This window comes from Lepidochelys kempii, chromosome 10 (genome assembly GCF_965140285.1).
Source record: "Lepidochelys kempii isolate rLepKem1 chromosome 10, rLepKem1.hap1, whole genome shotgun sequence".
Classification (NCBI taxonomy): domain Eukaryota; kingdom Metazoa; phylum Chordata; order Testudines; family Cheloniidae; genus Lepidochelys; species Lepidochelys kempii.
Genome location: NC_136389.1, coordinates 32,190,281 through 32,210,995, shown reverse-complemented (window position 1 = coordinate 32,210,995; position 20,715 = coordinate 32,190,281). Strand labels below are relative to the sequence as shown.

The 20,715-nt window shown below is 44.2% G+C and overlaps 1 protein-coding gene across 5 annotated transcripts in view; it reads right to left on the bottom strand.

Annotated features, from left to right (window-relative positions):
* Nucleotides 1-20,715, bottom strand: part of AXIN1 (axin 1) — a 177,438-nt gene that overhangs the window by 73,960 nt on the left and 82,763 nt on the right. For all 5 annotated transcript variants that reach the window (XM_073362703.1, XM_073362701.1, XM_073362705.1 and 2 more), the window contains one exon: nt 11,998-12,138. In XM_073362703.1, coding sequence (XP_073218804.1) covers nt 11,998-12,138 — 141 coding nt within the window. The remainder of the gene's footprint in view (nt 1-11,997; nt 12,139-20,715) is intronic.

Sequence of the window (20,715 nt, the reverse complement as noted above, 5' to 3'; positions counted from 1 at the left end):
GAGATTCCACCATCTCCCTAGGTAACTCATTCCAGTGCTTCACCACCCTCCTAGTGAAATAGTTTTTCCTAATATCCAACCTAGACCTCCCCCACTGCAACTTGAGACGATTGCTTCTTGTTCTGTCATCTGCCACCACTGAGAACAGCCAAGGTCCATCCTCTTTGGAACCCCCCCTTTAGGTAGTTGAAGGCTGCTATCAAATCCTCCCTCACTCTTCTCTTCTGCAGATTAAATAAGCCCAATTCCCTCAATCTTTCCTTGTAAACCATGTGCCCCAGACCCCTAATAATTTTTTATGTCCTCTGCTGGACTCTCTCCAATTTGTCCATATTCTTTCTGTAGTGGGGGGCTCAACACTGGGTGCAATACTCCAGATGTGGCCTCACCAGTACTGAATAGAGGGGAAAAATTGCTTCCCTCGATCTGCTGGCAATGCTCCTACTAATGTGGTCCAATATGCCGTTAGCCATCTTGGCAACAACGGCACACTGTTGACTCATATCCAGCTTCTTGTCCACTGTAATCCCCAGGTCCTTTTCTGTAGAACTGCTGCTTAGCTAGTTGGTCCCCAGCCTGTAGCAGCGCATGGGATTCTTCCATCCTAAGTGCAGAATTCTGCACTTGTCATTGTTGAACCTCATCCCTACCCTCCAGCGTATCTACCTCTCCCGCCATTTTAGTGTAATCCGCAAACTTGCTGAGGGTGCAATCTATCCCACCATTCAGATTGTTAATGAACATGTTGAACAAAACGGGCCCCAGGACTGACCCTTGGGGCACTCCGCTTGATATCGGCTGCCAACTAGACATTAAGCTGTTGATCACTACCTGTTGAGCCTGACAATCTAGCCAGCTTTCTATCCACCTTATAGTTCATTCATCCAATCCATACATTATTACTTGCTGGCAAGAATACTGTGGGAGACCATATCAAAAGCTTTGCTAAAGTCAAGATATATCACGTCCACCGCTTTTCCCATATCCACAGAGCCAGTTATCTCATCATAGAAGGCAATCAGGTTGGTCAGGCATGACTTGCCCTTGGTGAATCCATGTTGACTTGTCCTGATCACCTTCCTTTCCTCCAAGTGCTTCAAAATGGATTCCTTGAGGACCTGCTCCCTAATTTTTCCAGGGACTGAGATGAGGCTGATTGGTTTGTAGTTCCCCAGATTCTCCTCCTTCCCCTTTTTTAAAGATTGGTACCATATTTGCCTTTTTCCAATCGCCCAGAACCCTCCCCCGATCACCATGAATTTTCAAAGATAATGGCCAATGGCTCTGCAATCACATCAGCCAACTCCCTCGGCACCCTCGGATGCATTAGATCCGGCCCCATGGACTTACTTTTCTAAATAGTCCTTAACCTGGTCTTTCATCACTGGGTGCTGCTCACCTCCCAATACTGTGCTGCCCAGTGCAGCAGTCTGGGAGCTGACCTTGTCTGTGAAGACCGAGGCAAAAAAAGCATTGAGTACTTCAGCTTTTTCCACACCATCTGTCACTAGGCTGCCTCTCCCATTCAGTAAGGGTCCCACCCTTTCCCTGACCTTCTTCTTGTTGCTAACATACCTGTAGAAACCCTTCTTGTTACCCTTCACTTTCCTTGTTAGCTGCAACTCCAATTGTGCTTTGGCCAAATGAGGTGCTGTTGGAGATGGAGGTATCAAGAGAGGAGGATTTGTACCAAACTTATCCCTTAAGCGAGTGGCTCTCAACCTTTTCCATAGTAGGACCACCAAAGGACCTCCTTTCCCATTTAGCAATATGGGAAGGGGAAGGTGGTTGCAACCTGTTCGTGACTGCCAGGTTGAGAACCCATGACATATCCCATTCCTGGACAGATGCATTCAGAGTAAGCCAGTACTGATCACTGCTATATTAAGAAAGGGCAGAGCCAAATTTGGCAATGAAAATCTTTGTGCATCTGAGCTCAGACACTTCATTCAAAACTCTGCCACGTGAAAGCCAGTAAACTTCAGTGTAGAAGAGGACTGCCAGTGCGTTACTCTGTGCAGTAACTGCAGTTCTTTGAGATGTGTGTCACTATACACTCCACTTCAGGCATGCATGCACCTCTCAAGCCCTTGATCAGGGATTTTCAGTTAGCCGTGTCGGTTCGGACTGTACATGCACTCTCACCTCCTCGTGCTGGACACCGAGACTACATAGTGGTGTGTGGGCAAACCACCCTGAGGTTACTTCTCCACCCAAAAGTCCGATAGAGAACAGTCCGATGCAGAGGGGATGGAGGACAGGTAGTGGAGCACGCATAGGGGCATACATCTCGAAGAACTACAATTACTGAACAAAGTGTGTAACTGCCTCTTCTTCTTCATGCAGTGTCCCTCTGGCTGCTCCACTTCAGGTGACTTCCAAACAGCATCCCCAGAGGAAGAAGGGAGCTTTGGAACTGAGTCTAGAACTGAAGACAGTACTGCAGAACCAAGTGCTACATCAGATTTGGCAGCATGGATTAAAGTGTAATGTTTTGAAAATGTATGTGCCGAGGCCCACGTAGCCATCCTATATATCTCAGATACCGGCATATTTTTAACTAACACCTGTGACAAAGCTCTGTCCTTGCCTCTGTGGGTCCCGCGTTTCCTGGCGGATTTCGCTAGCCTCAGAGGCTCACAGTGACCCTCCACGTAACCCTTCTCTCTCTAGAGACAAGGGTCACAGTCTACTGAGCCATTTTCATCATAAGCCAGCAAGGGAGGTGAGGAGAAGTTACCCTTCCTTGCACAGTCTCTGTTGTCTCCCAATCTCAGTGATTAATCAGGGGCAAAGGTTGGGGGGGAGAGCCCGGGCCCACCCTCTACTCTGGGCTTCAGCCCAGGGACCCTAATAGTATCACCTATGGTAGCTGACCTTTTAGAAACATGACATGTACAATTCCCTGGGCTACTTCCCCCACAGCAGCCGTCACTTCCTCAAGCTCCACTTCACCCTTACCTCAGGGCCTCCTTCCTTGTGCCTGATATGGTATGTGCTACACAGTCTCTCCAACAGCGCAGCTTCCTCCCACAGCTCCTGACATACGCGCCCACCTGACTAACTGGGAGGCTTTTAACTAGTTTCAGCCAGCCCCTGATTGGCTTCAGGTGTCCCAATCAACCTAGCATTCTCCCTGCCTTCTGGAAAGTTCTTAATTGGCCCCAGGTGTCTTAACTGACCTGGAGCAGCTTCCATTTCACTTATCCTGGTACCAGGGATTTGTTTAGCCTGGAGCTAATATATCTATCTCCCACTACTTTTCTATAGCCATCTGGCCTTGCCCCGTCACACACCACAGATGTGGCTTTTGATCTGGTTGAATGCACTATCATCCTCCAGGGGGATGAACGCCTTGCAGCATCATAACACATGATAATAAATCCAGATATTCATCTAACAGCCTCTGAGCAGAGATCGGAGATCCTTGGATCTATACATGAAGATTAAAAGTCTAGTTGATTTTCAAAATAGCTTGGTCCTATCTAAGTAGAAAGCCAACACCCTTCTAACATCCTGGCTATAAAAACAGGATTCCTGTAGAGAGCTATGTAGCTTGTGGGGGGGGGGGAAGGGGAAGGGAGGGGGGAAACAAAAAACACAGGTAGATGAAGGGATTGCTTAAGGTGGAACTCTCACAGAACCTTAAGCACAAATTTAGGGTGTGGATGTAATGACACTTTGCCCTTGAAGAATACTGTTAAGGGGGAAATCTGCCATCCAGGCTGCAATCTCCCCGGGCTGATGTGATGGCTACTAACGAGGTTGTCTTCTTAAATAAATGGAGCAGAGGGAAGGTTGCCATAGGTTCAAATGGACGTCTCAGAAGGTATCAAGCTAAGTATCAAGCTAAGGTTCCAGGTTGGGATGGGGTCTCTAATCTGGAGTTTGAGATCTTCCAAACCCTTAACAAACCTAGAGGATACCAGGAGAGGAAAAATGGAGAATCCTTCTCCTGGAGGAGGAAAGGGTGATACTGCAGCCAAATGGATCATGATCAAACTAACTGATAACCCGAATTTTTTCAGATCAACAAGGAATCCAGGATGAGTGAAAGGGGCACAGATTCTGGCAGCGGCTACAAGAATCTTTTCCATTTTGGCAGGTAAGTAGTATGGGTTGACCTCTTCCTACTATTCAGGAATACATGCTATACTTCTGTGGAGCAGGAGGATTCTAACCCCTTAAACCATCATGGAACAATACCCTGAGGCATCCTGGGAGAGGAGAGAAGAAGTTGGGAGCTTGAGCAGTGGATGGACACACAGATGAAGCAGGTATGGCTACCAAGCTTTCCTCAGACAGATTGGCACTATAAGGATAATTTAGCCCTGACCAGCTGGATTTTGTTCATCATTCTTACTACCAGGAGCACTGGGGAAAACATACAGAACAGACCCTTCTTCCAAGATCGAAGAAAGGCCTCTCCCAAGGAGTGGTGGCCCAGACCCACTCTTGACTAGAAAAAATGGCACTTCCTGTTTCTGGAGGTGGCCAAGAGACCCCCCCCACCTTATTTTGGAACATGCTGTGGAGAACTTAAACGTCTAGCTTCCATTCATAGTCCTGTGAGAAGTGTCTGATGAGGACATTGGCTGTGGTGTTCTGAATATCTGGAAGCAGACTGTTGAAATTTTGAATTTATGAACTATGAACCACTTCCCTATTTTCCTGGGTTCGGCACACAGGGAGGGGGGATCTTGCTTCTCCCTGCTTGTTGATCTAGAACACAGAGGATATGTTGTCCGTCAGGACCCTGATTGATTTGCCCCTGAGGAGGGGCTGGAAATGAAGGCAAGCCTTCCTGACAGCCCTGAGCTCCAACAGATAGATGTAGGGGCAGCCCTTGAGTAGCAAGTCATTGAGGTACAGGAAGACTGGGATCACTTCTTGTCAGACATAAGCAGTCATTACTGCCAGGACCTTTGAGAACACCCTTGGGGCTGAGGAAAGGCCAAAGGGAAGCAATTGGAATTGGAAATAATCCTGGCCTATAGTGAAGCATAGGAATTTCCTGTGCAATGGGTGTATCATTACACTGGAAATAGGTATCTTGTAGGTCAAGGGCTGAAAACCATTCCCCTTTCTCCAGTGAAGCAATTATGGCTGCAAGAGTCACTATCCTGAACTTCTGAGACTTTATGAACTTTTTTAGAAGTCTTAGATCTAAGATCAGTTTCCATTCTCTGTTCTTTTCTGGCATAAGGAAATACTCGGAGTAAAACCTCTTGCCCGTATTAGAAGGAAGGACCGACTCTATTGCGCCTAATCTAAAGGAGAGAGTTCACTTCTTGTCTCAGTGAAAGCTCGTGAGAGGGGTCCCTGAATAAGGACAGGGAAGGGGGGTAGAAAGGAAGGAGTGATATAAAACTGATAGTATAGCCTGATGTTGTGACCTCTATGACCCGCTTGTCTGTAGTGATCTACCTCCATGCATGTTGGAAATGGGAAAGGTGGTCTCCAAAGATGGGGAGGTGGGCCAATGGGTGCAGCTGTAAAGCCAGAGGTGTGGGAGAATTCGAACCCTTGACCAAGCCATCAAAATTTGCTTAGAAGATGGCTGGGTGCTTGTGCTTGTGGAGGGCAGCTGGGTGGACCTCTTTCTCTGAAATCTATGTATTTCCTAGGGGGGGTTCAGAGGGTCTATGGAATCCAGAAAAGTGAGCAGGGTGTGATCTCTGGGCGGTAGGTGACCTACTAAACCTTTTCTTATGTGTAGGTGTAGCTATGCCCAGGGATTGTAAAGTAGTCCCAGAGTCCTTCAGTGTGTGCAAGAACTCATCAGTGGTCTCTGAGAAAAGCTTACAATCATCAAAAGGGAGGTCCTCAACAGCATTCTGTACTTCTCTCGGAAACATCAAGAGTTTGAGTCATGATGCCCTGCGCATAACCATCACCGTGGAAATGGACCTGGCAACAGCATCCACAGCCTTGAAGAGCAGTTCTGGCCAATAATTGACACTCAGAGGTGATAGACTGGAATTGCTCCCTATGCTCCTACAGCAGATGCTCAATAAAGGCCGTGAATCTGTTACCATTTGTAAAATCGTATTTGGCCATGAGCACCTGATAGTTTGCCATCCTGAATTGCAGGTTTCCTGATGAAGAGGAACTTTAGTCCAAAGCCATTGTCTTTTCTGATCTTTGTCCAAGGGGTGGACAGCACAGTGCTGTCTACCCCCTCATTTACCACATCAACCTGCAGGAAGTTAGACTCTCCCAACCAATGGATACACAGAGTGGCCATCGCTCACAGGGATAGCCGCTCAGCAGAAGAGGCAGAGTTTGAAACCTGGGTAGCCAGGCATACCCTGCCAGGAAAAGTAAGTCTCCCAGAGTGGGGAGAGATGAGAAAATCAATCTTCTCACTCCTTAACTGACTATAATTACACTAACAACTAACTATACTATAGTTAGTATCTTAACAACTATAGAAAAATAGAAAGCTGAGGTCTCCTCAAAGGTGGCTACACTACGTCTCCATCTCAGGCTGTGGCAGTTGAGAAGGAACGGAGGGTGGTTCACCTCAACATCCCTATATAGCCTTGGTCTCCAGCCTGAGACGGCACAGGGCAGGCCGAATGGACACTGCTGAATGACAATCTCCTCTCAAAGGCTCGAGAGGCGCACTCGCACCCTGAAGTGGAACACCCATAGGGACACTATTCAAAGAAGAATGCTCCTTTCTTCTCATCAGATAGTCCATTAGGTAGTAGTAGGATGATCAGACAGCAAGTGTGAAAAATGGGACCGGGGATGTGAGGGTAATAGGAGCCTATATAAGAAAAATACCCAAAAATCAGGATTGTCCCCATAAAATTGGGACATCTGGGTCACCCTAGGTATTAGGCTCACCTATAATAAAGTTCACAACTTTCACAGCTTCAGTAAGTTCCTCTCTCAGTCTCACTGGCAACCTCTTTGCTACAAAAGCTTCCCACTGAGTTGAACGACGAGTCCAAGCGGCTTGGGGTGCAATAGGTTGGATTCTAAGCACAAGGCCACAGTATTTTTTTTGTCACAGCTCAGGCATCAGCACAGTGCTGCCGATTCAACCCTGCTGCAAGACCTGATTGTTGAAAAGCTGCTAAATCCCCCCCCCCCCCCAACCTGGAGCACACACCGTCAGGGGAAAGCAAAACAGGCAGACCTCATGCATGGATCCTTCCCGCTCATTGCAGCAATGTTAAAAGTTGGGCAGAAGAGACCACACATCTACAGAGTTTCATCAGTTGTATTGAAAGAAATTGTTCTCTTGAACCCTCAAACAGTTGTTCCTACACATGTGCAGCCGTGGCATGAATCCATTGTCTCACTGTACCACAGGAGAAGGGAACTGCTTTGATGCAACTGGCAGCATCAGATCCCACAGAACATTAATGACACCCCAGACATCAGGTGAAATCAGTACTTCCTCTGTGAGGCTCAGCAGTTTTCAGCATTCACAGTGACACCAAGTAAACTGCTCAGACGACTTTCACGTTTACAGTACTGTCATTTACTAACACAATGATTGATTTCGTAAACCCTCTTTTGCTTGAGAATTCCCAGGGTTTCTTTTCTAAGATGGGTTTCAGAGTAACAGCCGTGTTAGTCTGTATTCGCAAAAAGAAAAGGAGTACTTGTGGCACCTTAGAGACTAACCAATTTATTTGAGCATAAGCTTTCGTGAGCTACAGCTCACTTCATCGGATGCATACTGTGGAAAGTGTAGAAGATCTTTTATACACACAAAGCATGAAAAAATACCTCCCCCCACCCGGATGCATACTGTGGAAAGTGTAGAAGATCTTTTATACACACAAAGCATGAAAAAATACCTCAGTGGGGGAGGTATTTTTTCATGCTTTGTGTGTATAAAAGATCTTCTACACTTTCCACAGTATGCATCCGATGAAGTGAGCTATAGCTCACGAAAGCTTATGCTCAAATAAATTGGTTAGTCTCTAAGGTGCCACAAGTACTCCTTTTCTTTTTTCTAAGATGGAGGCTTTGCATTTCTAATATAGAAAAAGCATAAAACCAATGTTTTGAAAAATGCTTTTATTCTTCTTTATCCATTACTGGGAAGCAAAAAAGAGCACAAGCCGAATTTTTTATTTTATTTTACAAATCATCTTTCAGGGAATTAAGTGGTCTGAAGGTGAGAGGTAAAGTTCCCTCATGAGGTTAGAAACTGGAAGAGACAAAAAAAGACTTAGAATTTTCTGCAGGGAAGGAGTATAACAGTGTAGTGGATGTGGTTTATGTATTTGAACAAGAACTGGCATAATTTACTAATTTAGAATCATCTCAAAGAGGGTGAGCACAGCAAGGTGGCAAAATTAGAAGAGATAGGATTATATAGGTTATTTACTTAGGTTATTTAGGTTAATCAGGACTAAACTATATTGAACTCATAAGAACCTAAAACGAAGCTAGGTGATGAGGCCATATAATGGCAGTTGAAATTTAACATAAACACATGCATGGTAATACACATTTGGAGAAAAAAAATGAAAGCTCTTTAAAACACTGATGGTTTCTAAGTTCACTTTAACCACTCATGAAAAAGAAGTCTGTGGTTTCCAACAATCTCTTCCAGGGGTTCTACAATTGAGGAATATGGGGGATTGGAATGAGCCCTGCAAGTTTTACCTATGAACATTGTGGAGTCTCCTTCACCTGGAGACTTTAAATCAATATGGGATGTCTTCAAAAAATCTGCTCTAGCTCAATGACAGGTTTGATGCAGAAACTGCTGGGAGCAGTTCTTTGGCCTGTGGGATGCAGAAAGTCAGACAGAATGATCATAATGCCTGGACTTAAAATCTATCCCTATGACTCAGGGACACAAGGTCCAGTCCTCCACACAATGGACTGGAAGTCTAACTTATTCTCCTTGCTGGAAAGTGACCCTTCAGGCAGTCCATGCATCAGACTCATGCACGTGGAGGCACTTGCTTAGATACAAGTTTCTTTTCAGTCATTGTCACGGGAGCCTACAGTTATTATTGGACTGTTCAAGCAGCCAGTCCTATAAGAATGCACATCTATTTGCTCCTAGTCCCTTACGCTGTCCATGCAGATTTGTCCACTAAGCCGATGCTAGTAAAGAAATACTTATGTTTCCCAGCCTGGAATTCTCATTATTTGTGCATTTCTCCTCTTTGTTTTGTGTACTGAAAGATTACACTCAAAACTACACTCAGTTACCTCATTGCTACGCTTTCACTCAGTCTTAGTCATTTGGAATCAATGTAAAGTTGAATGCTTCCCTCTCCTTGAGCTGACTTGGCCAGACTGATATCTGTCTGACATTCCACCCACCAGAGCAGCTTTCGTAAGACATGAAGGTCTCAATCCTCCAATTCACCACCTTCCACGCATCCTCTGAGCAGTGTCAGGCATTTGGTAAGAAGATTGCTGCAACTGACACCTTTCAGGGTCCCTCCATTTCATCTGAATGATGGATTGGAATGACAGCTTGCACATGCCCAATGTTCTCTGTTACTGTACAGCCAGTTCTCTTTTGTAACCTACACTCACGTGTTGTTTTTCATGGCCTATATCTTTAGCTACGCATTCTCAGTCATCATGTTGATTCAGATTTTTTCTCTCTAGCAATTCAGGAGACACTTTCGCTTTGATAGAATCCCAGAAGCCATTTATGGAAAAAGGATACTTCAAAAACTTAAACCGATATTCTGGCTGCTCTACCCTCTCCTCCCTTTGCACAGTATGCCAAATCACAGCTTTTAAAGCCATTGTTTCCTGTTGGAGACTCCACACATTTTATTAGAACAAGATTTTTTTACTTTCCTTATTAGGAGAGAAGAAAGGTAGAGGTTTTCCTTATTGGGGGTTAGGGACTTTAGTATTCCATTGTATTACATTCCTCTTCTAGTGCACCAGACAGCAAACCCACTCATTTCTAATCCCCCTCCTCCTTACTCTCTCTTACCCTACCTCACTCAATTTAAAAAGTATATCTGAATGTAGAGGTTTTATTTGCAATTTGCCACACACTTTTAACCCTTGTTAATGTGCTTTTCTCTAAGGCCTCATCTACACGACAGTTTTGTTGACAAAAGTCTGAAAAGCTTAGTTTTATCAGTAATAATAAAGTAAGGCTCTTGAAATATCCAGCGTGTGAAGTTTCTTTTCTCCTGGTGCAGAATGGGATTTTGGCAAGAAAACAGGAAGCCAAGTGAATTTCAAGACCACCTTGGAGCTGACTTTAGGATGAGGTCTCAGTACCACTCTGCCTCTGTGGAAGTTCAACCTTAAGTACTTGGAGCTTACTGACTCTCCTAGCTGATGACAATTCTGAAAGCAAGAACGTACAAGGAGCAGTCTAAAAGTGACTCAAAAGGAAACTCCATGAGGTTTAGAAGAACTAATTTAAGGTCCCACGTGAGCATCAGTTCTCTTGCTAGTGGGAAACTATAACGTGGGCTTTTGAGAAACTTAGATACTGTCAGGAGTGAGAAGACCAAGCATGACTGCAATGGTGGGTGACAAGCCAAAATTGTGACCAGTGAATTGTCACACAGACACATACTCATAGAAGAACAATTGTTTACAGTTCTATAGTATCCTCTGAAGAACCCTTGGATGTGCACACCGTTTTAAGTAACACCCATTAACTGGTTAGTTTTTCTGAGTATCCCTTCGCCAGTCTCTTACGGAGTACTTGTGGTGGCTTAATCCAATTATTTTCCAAAGTGACGTATCCCTTTTACTTATTAAAAATAAACGGAAGGAACAAACCTGGAACTTGACTATTCATAATTTTCACTTCATGCATCTGAAGAAGTGGGATTTTTTTTTACCCACGAAAGCTTATGCCCAAATAAATCTGTTAAATTAAGGTGCCACTGGACTCCTCGTTGTTTTCATAATTTTCATAGTGTGTCAAAAACAACTGTCTGCATATTTAGCAGAGAGGTGACATTCAGGGCATGACAGGGTGTACATGTAACACAATGTCATTTTCTACTGACAATTTGGGGACTGGAATGAGAACACATGAATAAATATGACCCAGTATCAATCAAATGGCCTGGTCTGGAGTAAGTACCAGCTATGTATCTACATAAGCACTTCACAATCTTTAATGTATCTATTTTCCCAACCCCCCTGGGAGGGAGGGCAGGGCTATCACCCCCATTTTACAGGTGGGGAAACTGAGGCACAGAGCAGATAACTGATTTGCCCAGGAGGTCTGTGGTGGAACAGGGACTTGAACCCAAATTTCCCACGTCCCAGACTAGTGTCCTAACTGCTTTTGCATGATCCTTCCTCCCTCTTGTGAGCCAAATGTAAATGAATATTATTAAACATGGAAGGTATGATTACAGATAAATGAATTCCCCCCAAGCTTCCGACAAAAAGCCCAAGAAGTTCCCTGAATTGTACTCCAACAAAGTGATCACTGGGTGACACGCCGGTGCCATTATCTCGGTAATCAGATGTCTAAAAGGACTGTATTTGCAATAAACCTGGGAATCTTCAGAAGATAAAACAAGTGGCAAACAGCATAGCTGGAAGCCTGTTTGATTCTGTCCATGAGGGGAGCATCTTACCAGAAGCTGATCTCTGTTTTTCACTTCGCAAACCCACCTGCAGTCGCTGGCTGTTAAAACCAGAAACACCTGCTGGTCATTACTTGGTTTAGATTACAAACATTCCCAGTCCATCAGACCAGAATAGTCCATGTCTCCACAGGTAACAACAAAGCAATACAGCTAAAAAGGAAACCGTAACAGGAATGCATTGGAGCTAGATTGGTCACATGCCTGGTATATCCCGTGTCAGCTACTTAACAGTTAGATATTCCTTCCCAGAATGAGTCATTCCAGCATCTAGGGCACTGATCTCTTTATGTAACCAAAGCCACAGCCTGGAATCCGAGAAATTAAATCTGCAGTCAATTCCAGCAGCCAGGAAATAGATACACAATGTCCCACTTTACTCCATGTCATGCTCAGTCTCCGTCCCAGGTAAGTTACTTACACACTGCTGTCGGTCAGCGACATGGTGTCTGCATCGCTAGACATGCTCTGCTGCTCACTGTCATTCGCACTGGTGGCTGGTGCCAGAGCATACCCTGTGTTGACATAGTAAGGGTTAACTGGCTCTCTCCACGGCCCATGCCTGAAAAAAATAAAATACAATACAATTCAGATGACAATCTTAATTTCTGCTACTACCTCAGGTTATTAAGTCTGAACCAGCAAGAATCTGCAGCTATTTTATTGGTTTTCTTCATATTAAATACAATAAAGGATCTTCTAGTAATGGCAGCAGAGGTAGCAATGAGAGGTGAGCTGCAAAGAACATAGGTTAATAAGTAGAAACAAAAAGAAAAGGAGTACTTGTGGCACCTTAGAGACTAACCAATTTATTAGAGCATAAGCTTTCGTGAGCTACAGCTCACTTCCTCAGATGCATATCATGGAAACTGCAGCAGGCTTTATATATACACAGAGAATATGAAACAATACCTCCTCCCACCCCACTGTCCTGCTGGTAATAGCTTATCTAAAGTGATCATCAGGTGGGCCATTTCCAGCACAAATCCAGGTAAGGTCCCTCACCAAAGGCTCTTATGTAAATTAAGTTGTCACGAGATAAGAGGGAAGATCCTTTCATGGACAGAGAACTGGTTAAAAGACAGGGAACAAAGGGTAGGAATAAATGGTAAATTTTCAGCATGGAGAGGGTTAACTAGTGGTGTTCCCCAAGGGTCAGTCCTAGGAACAATCTTATTCAACCTATTCATAAATGATCTGGAGAAAGGGGTAAACAGCGAGGTGGCAAAGTTTGCAGATGATACTAAACTGCTCAAGATAGTTAAGACCAAAGCAGACTGTGAAGAACTTCAAAAAGATCTCACAAAACTAAGTGATTGGGCAACAAAATGGCAAATGAAATTTAATATGGATAAATGTAAAGTAATGCACATTGCAAAAAATAACCCCAACTATACATACAATATGATGGGGGCTAGTTTAGCTACAACTAATCAGGAGAAAGATCTTGGAGTCATCGTGGATAGCTCTCTGAAGATGTTCACACAGTGTGCAGCGGCAGTCAAAAAAGCAAACGGGATATTAGGAATCATTAAAAAAGGGATAGAGAATAAGACGGAGAATCTCTTATTGCCCTTATATAAATCCATGGTACGCCCACATCTTGAATACTGAGTACAGATGTGGTCCTCTCATCTCAAAAAAGATATACTGGCATTAGAAAAGGTTTAGAAAAGGGTAACTAAAATGATTAGGGGTTTGGAATGGGTCCCATATGAGGAGAGATTAAAGAGGCTAGTACTTTTCAGCTTGGAAAAGAGGAGACTAAGGGGGGATATGATAGAGGTCTACAAAATCATGAGCGGTGTGGAGAAAGTGAATAAGGAAAAGTTATTTACTTGTTCCCATAATATAAGAACTAGGGGCCACCAAATGAAATTAATGGGTAGCAGGTTTAAAACAAATAAAAGGCAGTTCTTCACTCAGCGCACAGTCAACCTGTGGAACTCCTTGCCTGAGGAGGTTGTGAAGGCTAGGACTATAACAGGGTTTAAAAGAGAGCTGGATAAATTCATGGAGGTTAAGTTCATGAATGGCTATTAGCCAGGATGGGTAAGGAATGGTGTCCCTAGCCTCTGTTTGTCAGAGGGTGGAGATGGATGGCAGGAGAGAGATCACTTGATCATTACCTGTTAGGTTCACTCCTTCTGGGGCACCTGGCATTGGCCGCTGTTGGTAAACAGGATACTGGGCTGGATGGACCTTTGGTCTGACCCAGTATGGCCGTTCTTATGTTCACATTTTGATCTCCACAGACATGCCAGCAGTTTGGAGTCATAGTCACATGCGACTAGCACTGACAGCATAGAGCACTAAGGCAAAAAAAAGGGAAAGGCAGCTCTGCCTGCCTGGTGAGGGGCCAATGGGCACTGGCAACTATCACTTCAGTACCAACAGTGTGCAATTTAAGTTGTCTGTGTTGCACCTCTGCTCAGTTCATTAGCATGACAAGACAGGTGCTGCCAACGTCTCACAGACTTAATGGAGTCTGTCAGATGTAGATGTAACAGACCAGGGCTCTGCCCAAGATTGGGCTTCACAGGACATTTGTCATGAACCATCGGCTCCTACATCCATATTTAGGCACCCAAACAAGTGCTCTTATTTCCAAAAGTGTAGCCCAGTGAGACTCAGACTGCAGCTTGTGAGCTGTGTGTGTCTCTTTAATGTGACTCCTGTGGCTCCTTGCAGCACATGATATTAAAACGCTGTGTCATTTAATTATTAACCAAAGTTTATTAACCAATCAGGATGCTTTTACTATGTTATTAACCAATTCTATTACCAACTTCCACTGTTATTAACTTCTTTGCTGTGCGAATGAATATGAAAATATATATAAACTCAGTATTTCTCCTGTCATGCTGTTTAAATATGAATAGCTCTATAGTAAATGAAACAATGAATTCACACTACCATGGCTCTTTTGGGTAATGTTTGTTGCTAATTTGGCTCCTGGACCACTGAGGTTTGAGTATCACTGGAGTAGCCAAAACTGGAAAATCTGAACTGCACCTACAGAGGTCACACATGCACAGCGTGTGTCAGCTGAGCCAACTGTACTCTCCAGGGGCTCCTTGCATCCCACTCCCTCCAGTTTCCTGTGGGCCACCCTCCCATTCCCCTCTATTGCAGGGACTCCCTGCAACTCCCCCTAATCTTGCCCCTGCCAGGGGTTGTGTGTGCCCCCCATTTCCTCCCATACAGGGGGTCCCCCCAAAAATCCATGACTATATGATTGTGTCCCTAGTTCTACACATAAAATAGCACAAAGAAACACTAAGTATCGTATCTGAGAGCGATTTCATAAAGTTTTCTTCTCCTATGACATATGTTTTGTGTCATCCCAGTTTACTAAACTCCTTTGAGTTTTCTACAGAGTAGGGTATAACTAGTATAACCTGTATTTTCTCTTTTACTGCTGACATATATGCTGAAAGCAATGGTATTTGGCAGATAAACCATGCACGTACATCTAAACATGGCATCTCAGATTGTTTATACATCTCAGAACTAGAAAGCTTCCATTTCAAGTGGTAATGTATTGTTTAAAAAAGGCCATTTTATTTACAGGCAACTAAAACAAAGTGATGGCACTGCATGAATTCTAGGACTATTCTGGAATTAGTAACAAACTGTCATGCAAATTTACCAGCCAAGACACAAGATCTTTCTATCTACAAAAACAACAAGGAGGTCCGGTGGCACCTTAAAGACTAACAGATTTATTTGGGCATAAGCTTTTGCAGGTAAAAACCCCACTTCTTCAGATGCATGGAGTGAAAGTTACAGATACAGGCATAAATATACTGGCACATGAAGCGAAGGGAGTTACCTTACAAGTGGAGAACCAGTGTTTACAAGGCCAATTCAGTCAGGGTGGATGTGGTCCACTCCCAATAATTGATGAGGATGTGTCAATACCAAGAGAGGGAAAATTGCTTTTATATGAGCCAGCCACTCTCAGTCCCTATTCAAGCCCAAATTAATGGTGTTAAGTTTGCAAATGAATTGTAGCTCTGCAGTTTCTCTTTGAAGTCTGTTTTTGAAGTTTTTTTGTTGAAGAATGGCTACTTTTAAAGCTGTTATTGAATGTCCAGGGAGATTGAAGTGTTCTCCGACTGGCTTTTGTATGTTACCATTCCTGATGTCTGATTTGTGTCCATTTATTCTTTTGCGTAGACACTGGCCAATGTACATAGCAGAGGGGAACTGCTGGCACACAATGGCATATATCACATTAGTAGGTGTGCAGGTGAATGAGCCCCTGATGGTGTGGCTGATGTGGTTGGGTCCTCTGGTAGTGTCACTAGAGTAAATATGAGGACAGAGTAGGCAACAGGGTTTGTTACACTGATTGGTTCCTGGGTTAGTGTTTCTGTGGTGTGGTGTGGTGTGTAGTTGCTGGTGAGTATTTGCTTCAGGTTGGGGGGCTGCCTGTAAGCAAGGACTGGCCTGCCTCCCAATGTCTGTGAGAGTGAGGGATCGTTTTCCAGGATAGGTTGTAGATCACTGATGATGTGCTGGAGAGGTTTTAGCTGGGGGCTGTACGTGATAGCCAGTGGTGTTCTGTTATTTTCCTTGTTGGGCCTGTCCATGCATCTGAAGAAGTGGGTTTTTTACCCACGAAAGCTTATGCCCAAATAAATCTGTTAGTCTTTAAGGTGCCACCGGACTCTTCGTTGCTTTTGTGGATACAGACTAATATGACTACCTCTCTGATACTCGTCCTGTAGTAGGTGGCTTCTGGGTACCTGTCTCGCTCTGTCAACCAGTTTCCTCACTTCCCCAGATGTGTATTGTAGTTTTAAGAATGCTTGATAAAGATCTATTTATCTGTTACTATGATAATGAAAAACTAATATTTCCCTCATCTGTCAAAAAATAGCCTCTCTCAAGCAAGTAGGCTGTGAAGAATTTTTAAGGCTGGTATCAAAGTTTTTAGTCCCAGAGTTTTTCAGTTCTCAGTAAGCTATTTTATGTAGAGAGAGTCCTGTGAGTCCTCTCCAGGAGTCTGGCAATCCATAGGCATGAGTTCTCTCACTCTAAGCCCTCCCTTGAGATGGCAGGCCATCTTGCTCTTTCCATAGCAAGCAACCTTTCCGGTTGTCAGTTTAAATGTGCGCTGGCAAAACCTTAGTTCTATATTCCATTAGGTCTCAGAACAGGTTTCTAGGGCAAGGAAATAATTTGAACAAGTTTGTCCTAAACAGCAAGACATAGTAAGTCACAATGTCACAACTCACATTTTCCATTTTTGCCCCCTGAATAATGGTCAGTTTTGAATAGTAAAGAAACACCACGGAGAATAATCCTTCTGTCAAGTTTGAAATGACAGGTGGCACTATGGAGGCAGAAATAACTTCTTACACTGGAGTGAGAACGATGGATAGGTCAGGCCTTCCCCACGGGCAAAGAGATGGATGCTTTTTTTGGGTAACCCAATTAAAATGTATCACCACCTTCTAGTGGACTCTCTTGCCAGGTCCTCCCTTGGCTGCCATTAGAATTTTCCAGCAATACATTTAAACATAGTGCAGCCGTTTATAATGCATTTGGGGACTACTACAGACAGTATGCCTTATAAAAGACAATTTGATTAATCGATTCCTCTTTCACATCAGTTGGTCATGTAAAATGGGCCCAAGAGAAGGAAAAGAATAAACCTCCCAGATTAATCCTATGGATACTACAATAATTGCCACATACTAGCCTGCAAGAGAGAAACAAAGCCCTTAACTTATTTTTATAGTTAAAATGCTCAATTTTGTCCATTGCTTGCAAATGGCAGGGGCTGAATTTGTTGTAGGAACCCCATATTCCCCACACAGGTTCACACAATTCCCCTATAGGGGAAGGATCGCAGCTACCCTGCTGTTCCTGCACAGAGTACATCCTCGGGAAAAGCAACTCAGCAATATTCACCAGCTTCATCATGACACATTCTGATATGGCTGCGTAGGCATTATGCGGAAGTAACACAGGAATAATAATTCTCTGCCACCACTACTTGGGGAAGAGTAGTGGGAAAGAGAGAAGTTAGTCTCTCTTTCCTTCAGCTCCCATACTCCCTGCACTTCCAGAAACAGCAGAGGTTCAGCTTGAGATATCACTCCTGCAGCGACCTAAAGGCATCATTTCGTCTGATGGCTGATGCTAGGAGAGCACTACCTGCAGGAGCAAGAACACAAGCAGGTTTCTGGGGTGGAGGAAAAGGTTTAAGGAGGCAGAAAACAAAAAGGAATAAAAGCGTTTAAGGAGAGAGGAGGCAAAAAGCAGGAGTAGGAGACTGGCAGAAGAGGGTTGCTGGACCAATAACAACACTTAACATTAATGTGGGCTTTCCATCCAGCACGCTAGCAGCATTGCAGGAATTTGGGATCCATTTCAATGTACCACCCGCAGAGTCAATAAGAACAGAGAGTGCCACTCAGTCTCTCTCCATGCTCCTAGCAACTCCTCTAGTTGAGCAAGGAAGCCACGTCTGCAAGCTGCAGAAGGGACGGTTCCAGTCTGCCTTGGAGAGATACATCAATCACTGCATTCATTCATTCGCTTGATACAAACTCTCAGCTCCCTCTCTTAGTCACACAGTTAGTGTGAAAGTCAAAAGAAAAAAAACTCCTAACATTTCTCTCATGGCCCCTGGAGCCCCACTGTTTGAAAGTAGAGAGGTCCCTGTACTGGGCAAGGAGAGAACCAACACCACTCTCCCTCCCTCTTCTTTCAGTAGAACAACACCCAAATAAAAGTAAAATTAAAGAGTTGCTTGGCACTGATACAGAAAGACAAAAGGCAGTCCGCACCTCTGCAGCCCCGCAGAACACTTAAGAGGAATTCTTTGGGTATCCATTTGAGATGGTGGAAGGAATTCCAAAAGGATGACGCCAAACAGATGGGTGTCTTTGATTCCACTCAGTTCCAGAGGACTGAAGAAGATAAGCAACCTCCTATTAAAATGTACACAGCTGTGAACTTTCCATTGAGAATACAGAAAAGGGGTTAGTCCCAACTGTTATGTTTAGTTAAAATTATGCACTTAAGCATGTATACAGGAGGGATTACTTACAACTTAGCTCTGGCCTCTAATACTCAAACGTGAATGTAAACTCTGGGTAAGCATAAGTAAAGAGTATAGGATTTCAAAGCAATCATAACAGGTGACGTTACTTTTGAGGAATTCATCTGCACTCCATCCTTCTCTAAACGTTCTCTTGCCCTGACAACTCTCTTCAGCTGGACCATATCACTGGTTGAACAGTTCATGCTGTGCCTCTGAAGAACACTTGGAACAGATACGAATTAAAAAAAACAACCACAACTAAAAAACCCATGCAGTCTAACAATGAGGAACTGATCCTCTTCTCATTCAAGGAGATACTGCTACCTAAGGAGTACAAACTCACTCACACTGATTTTAAATTTCTGTTAAAGACACCTATGCACCAAATGCAAACTTATACTACCCCTCTGACAGGAGAGTGAAGGAAGAGGATTCAAACAAAAAGTTTCTCTTGATTTCTGAAATTACTTTTATCTCTGCAGCACAAGGAAAACACTGCAACAATTTCATAAGGACATACCAAACACTTAAACTTCAATCTTTCCACTGTTCAATTTCTAAAACAGTCACATACTGAACAATTAAAACAAGATTAAGGATCCAATGAACCAAACTTTGCAAAGCAGAGAATACCATCCTTAATTCAAGCTGTGATGGCATGGCAGGAATGAAGGTGGTAGGACTCAGCAATGGGGATGCTTCTGGCCCATATGCTCTTCTAGGCACACAGTTGAGATGTAGGAGGCAGTCAGTTTTGGCCGAGTGTCTCTGCTTCGGGAGATTGCTGCAGTGGCTATTATGACATCTGGATCAAGTCTCTCCCCTCTCCAACGGTTGATGGTCACAGAATATTTGCATGTGCCAAAGACATCTTGGGAAATCAGTAAACATCTCCCTAGGGCAGCCCTCACCCTCACCTTGATTAAATGCATATTCTACTTCTAAATATTAAACTGAACTAGACAGAAACTGTATTTCTTTGGATTAAGATGATCATGAGAGAGACCTCTCATACTCTAGGCAACGAATGCAGGATCTTGATATTATCAAATGCATTTGCTTATATGACAGCAATATTCACGGAGAAGAAAAATATTTGTGTGTTCCTGTAGCCATTCTCCACTCTCCAAATATCACTTATTTTCCACTCCTAGAGCAGAGACAAAAATAGTGCAAACTAAGTGTACAATGCTCTCACTACTTCAGTTTTGCTAAACTTTGGAGCTTAAACGTGAGTGGCTAAACCCTGGTCTACACTACATGGTCAGGTCGATGCAAGGCAGCTTACATTGACTTAGCTGTCGATGTGTCTTCACTTAAATTTGGCTCCCGGCAACGTAAGTGCCCCGCTACACTGAGTTAATAATGCACCTCACCAAGCAGCACAGAGTCATGGTCGGTGTAGTTAGGTCGATGCAGCGATAGTGTAGACACTGCATTACTTACGCAGACTGTTACTGGCCTCCAGGAGCTGTCCCACAATGCACCACACTGACCATTCTGGTCACTGTTGAGAACTCCATTGCCCAGTGGTCAGTTAGACAGGAAGCTGCCACTCCCCTTGAAAGCCTGAAAATTTTTGAAATTCTTTTCCTGGTTGGCCAGCTTGGTGAGTGCACCTAGCAGCTCTCCATTATTGAATGTAACTGCCCAGCTGACCATGCCAGCTACACACTACAGGCATGCTCCTGCGTGGAGAACACGGGAAGTGATGGATCTCCTGGGTCTGTTGAGTGAAGAGGCTGCACAGGCACAGGTCTGATCCAACCTTAGAAATGTGGACACCTATGAACAGGCTGCTCAGGGGATGCAGGAGAAGGACGACGACAGGGATCTGCAGCAGTGCCGCGTGAAAGCTGCGCCCGGTGAACCAGTAGGCCAAGGAGGCCAATGATCGATATGGTGCTGAGCCACACACCTGCCGCTTTTACAAAGAGCTCCACGCTCATCCTCAGTGAAGACCTCCCCCTGCCCCCCAAGAGCTCTGTGGATATTTCCAAGTCACAGGCCTCTGTTGGGAACAGTGAGGAGGAGGAGTATGGGGGGCAGGCGACCAGGGCATCCAGCTGCATAGCA